The 3,157-nt window shown below is 43.3% G+C and overlaps 1 protein-coding gene across 1 annotated transcript; it reads left to right on the top strand.

Annotated features, from left to right (window-relative positions):
* The first annotated feature begins 210 nt into the window (after nucleotides 1-210).
* On the top strand, nucleotides 211-2,443 carry LOC102980255 (C-X-C motif chemokine 6). The gene is made up of 4 exons (XM_024115447.3): nucleotides 211-411; nucleotides 572-704; nucleotides 816-899; nucleotides 1,280-2,443. The coding sequence occupies exons 1-4, from the start codon at nucleotides 306-308 to the stop codon at nucleotides 1,296-1,298; spliced, it is 342 nt and encodes a 113-aa protein (XP_023971215.1). The 5' UTR covers nucleotides 211-305; the 3' UTR covers nucleotides 1,299-2,443.
* Nucleotides 2,444-3,157: the final 714 nt, after the last annotated feature.

Here is a 3,157-nt window from a genome sequence, read left to right on the forward strand (position 1 = left end):
AGCACTCCATCCACCGCGGGGCGAGCTGACTCGTCCATTGCGGAACGAGTGCAGTCAGCGGCTGCCAGCCGCCCTCCCCAAACCCCACTGCCTAACCCCGCTCCACTCAGCCCTCTTTCCCCCGCCCCACCTCGGCCCAGGGAATTTCCCAAGCATCCCAAAGATTGAATTTCCTGCCGGGGGGATGGGGCGAGTGTAGATAAAAGGGATGCGGAGGACCCGGAGAAGTCACGGTGCTCTAGAGCTTCAAATCCCACCCCTTCTCCCTCCTTCTCTAACCCCTCTCGCTGAGTCTCTTCGCCACTATGAGATTCCTCTGCAGCCGCGCCGCCCGCATCCCCGGCCCTTCGGGCTCGCTGTGCTTGCTGCTCGCGCTGCTGCTGCTGACGCCGCCAGGGCCCCTCGCCAGCGGTGAGAGCTCGCAGCCAGCCGGACGCACCGGGCAGGCGGAGCGGCCCCGCCAGCCAGGCGGCCGCGGCGTCCCGGGCGTGGGGAAATGTCCAGGGCGGACTGGCTGGGGAAGAGATCTCCAAGCAACCTGCCCATAACCGTGTCTCTCTTTCTACCCCAGCGGGTCCTGTCTCGGCCATAGTGAGAGAGCTGCGTTGCATGTGCTTAACCACCACACCGGGGATTCATCCCAAAAGTGTCAGTAATCTGCAGGTGATCGCCGCAGGACCGCAGTGCTCCAAGGTGGAAGTGGTGTAAGTCTTCCTGCGCGGCGCTGTCCCCTGTGACCTTGGCAAGAGGGCTGTCTCCCCAGCCCTGACTTCAGGCCCGCAGCTCATGGGCGCATCCTCCTTTTCTCTCTGCAGAGCCACCTTGAAGAACAGAAAGGAAGTCTGTCTGGACCCAGAAGCTCCTCTGATCAGGAAGGTCATCCAGAAAATGTTGGACAGGTACCTGTCACCTTGATCTTTTTGGTTTCTGCCTGTCTCTCGGAGTGCGGACTTCTCAAAGTCCTTCTTCTCCGCGTGGGATTTGGCAAACACATTCCAGATCACGCTTAGAAAAAAAAAAAAAAAAAAAGGATGTTTGGGAGAAGGGGCGAAAGTTGTTCTAGAATGTCCTGGGAAAACCCTTATCACAAATGTCACGTGTAATTGCCTAGGAGGTTACACAGAACTCGTCACTGAGTGTATATGTTGTTGTCGTTGTTCCTAGAGACCTCGAGCCCACCCTTTGCTTTTTACTGATCCTCAACTCTGTTTTGAAAACAAGCTGGGGTAGACAGGTGTGTGGAAATTTGGTTAAACTGATGTAATTCTTTTCCCAACAGTGGAAACAAGAAAAATTAAGAGAAAGGACGGCGCATGGGAAAAATTGCCCAGTTCTTCAGCAGAAAAGTTTTCTGGGGATCTCTGGACCCAGTGAAGACAAGAAGCAAGGGCTGATTTTCTCCAGTGAATTAGGTTTCTGTATGAATTCCCCCCTATGAGAGAGATGAGAAGAGTGAAACTATGTTTGTCCCTGCAGCTTTCTGCTCAGTTTATGGCGTGTTTAGCGTAGTATTTCCTGCTCCTTATTTGCTGTTATTTTATTTGCTATGCTACTGAAATCTTTGGTAATTAACTAAATTGTGAATCAAGAATCACTGGTTGTTAATCTTTCAAGGTGACTATTGTATTTATAGAATATAGTTCTTATAGTGCTATGGAAAAAGCTGTGTCTTTAATGTGTGAATGATATTTCATTAGAATGCTGTATATGGGAGATAAACTGTTATTCTCACTCTTTCATGAAACAGGAACTACTTTAATATTGTTTCTTGAGGAAGATGTTAGAGAATTTTCTTACTCTTGACCCTGGTTAGCTATTTAAGTTATATTGCATTAGAAATCTGGATGTTTTATACAGTTATCTGTGTAGAATATATTTCCTTATTTAGAATTTCTAAATGTATGAGTTCTATAAGGACTAATATATTCTTTTCCTATACATTTAGATATTTGATGTCTTCCTAGTATGGCATAATGTCACGACTTACTCATTAAACTTTTGATTTTTATGGTATTTATTATCTAGTTTATTAGGAGTATTATATCTCTAGTATTATATTTCTAAGTATATGTTTTGGATTGATGAAGAAGCTAGGAACGAGGTAAATTCCTTATTTCTAGTTTTTATAAAAATACATCCTTTTAGTTTCTTAAAAGTAAAGGCACATTGTAAAGCAATTATACTCCAATAAAGATGTTACCAAAAAAAGAGTAAAGGTAAACTTAACAATGATTTATATTTTGAAAGTTCTGAAAACATATTTGAGCTCTTTGAATATAAACTCATCATGCAGTTTAAAAAAAAAAATGCACTGCCCTGCTAAGATTTGCAGATGCTTATACTGTATCTTTTAAAGGTTTTGACCATTTTGTTACAAAGAATTACATATGTATCACATTTACTATGTTAAAATTGCACTTGTTAAATGTGGCCTCAATGGTTTATGGTACTTCCTTTGTTCTCTGGGAAAAAACAATAAAAGATTTTCAAAACTTACTCAAGTTCTTTCTTCTTTATTGTACTGTTACAAAAATGTCATTCCTCTTTAATTCTACATTATTGTAAAAATTAACCACTCTCCTCTTTGGCTAGCAGAGAGGACCCTCATTTCCTAATGTCCTTGCATTAGTTCAACCTATTTCCAAGCTTACTCCCCTTCCAGTTCCTCCTTCACAGCACCAACAATCTCCGGGTTCTTTAGAAAACACAAATAGATAAGCCTTCCTTACCTTAAATCCTTTACCGCTGCCTATTTCCTAGACATGAAATACAAGTTGCAAAAAGTATGACAAATTAGGTTCTGTTTCATGACTCCTGATTATTACTTCAACTTCATTTTCCCCTAGCATCTTTGCAGTCAAGAATTTAGTTCCCTTACAGGGCGTGTTCTTTCCAGGTCCAGGCATTTGCATTTGGTAGGGGCTCTACCGGGAAGGCCCTTCCCATTTTCTGTCTATAGGAGGAAGCTTATTCATCCTTCAGAGCTCAGTTCAAACAACACCTCCCTCATGAAGTTTTCCTTGGCACTCCCAGCAGAACTTGTGGTTTCCATTTTGATGTTCCCATAGTATCTTCTAAATATTTGAATTTATGTGAATAGCCAACATTGCATTGCTTTTACTTGCTTATAAGGGGCTTTACCCTACTCTACTTAGAG

The sequence above is a fragment of the Physeter macrocephalus genome, chromosome 7, assembly GCF_002837175.3.
Source record: "Physeter macrocephalus isolate SW-GA chromosome 7, ASM283717v5, whole genome shotgun sequence".
In the NCBI taxonomy this organism is placed as follows: Eukaryota; Metazoa; Chordata; class Mammalia; order Artiodactyla; family Physeteridae; genus Physeter; species Physeter macrocephalus.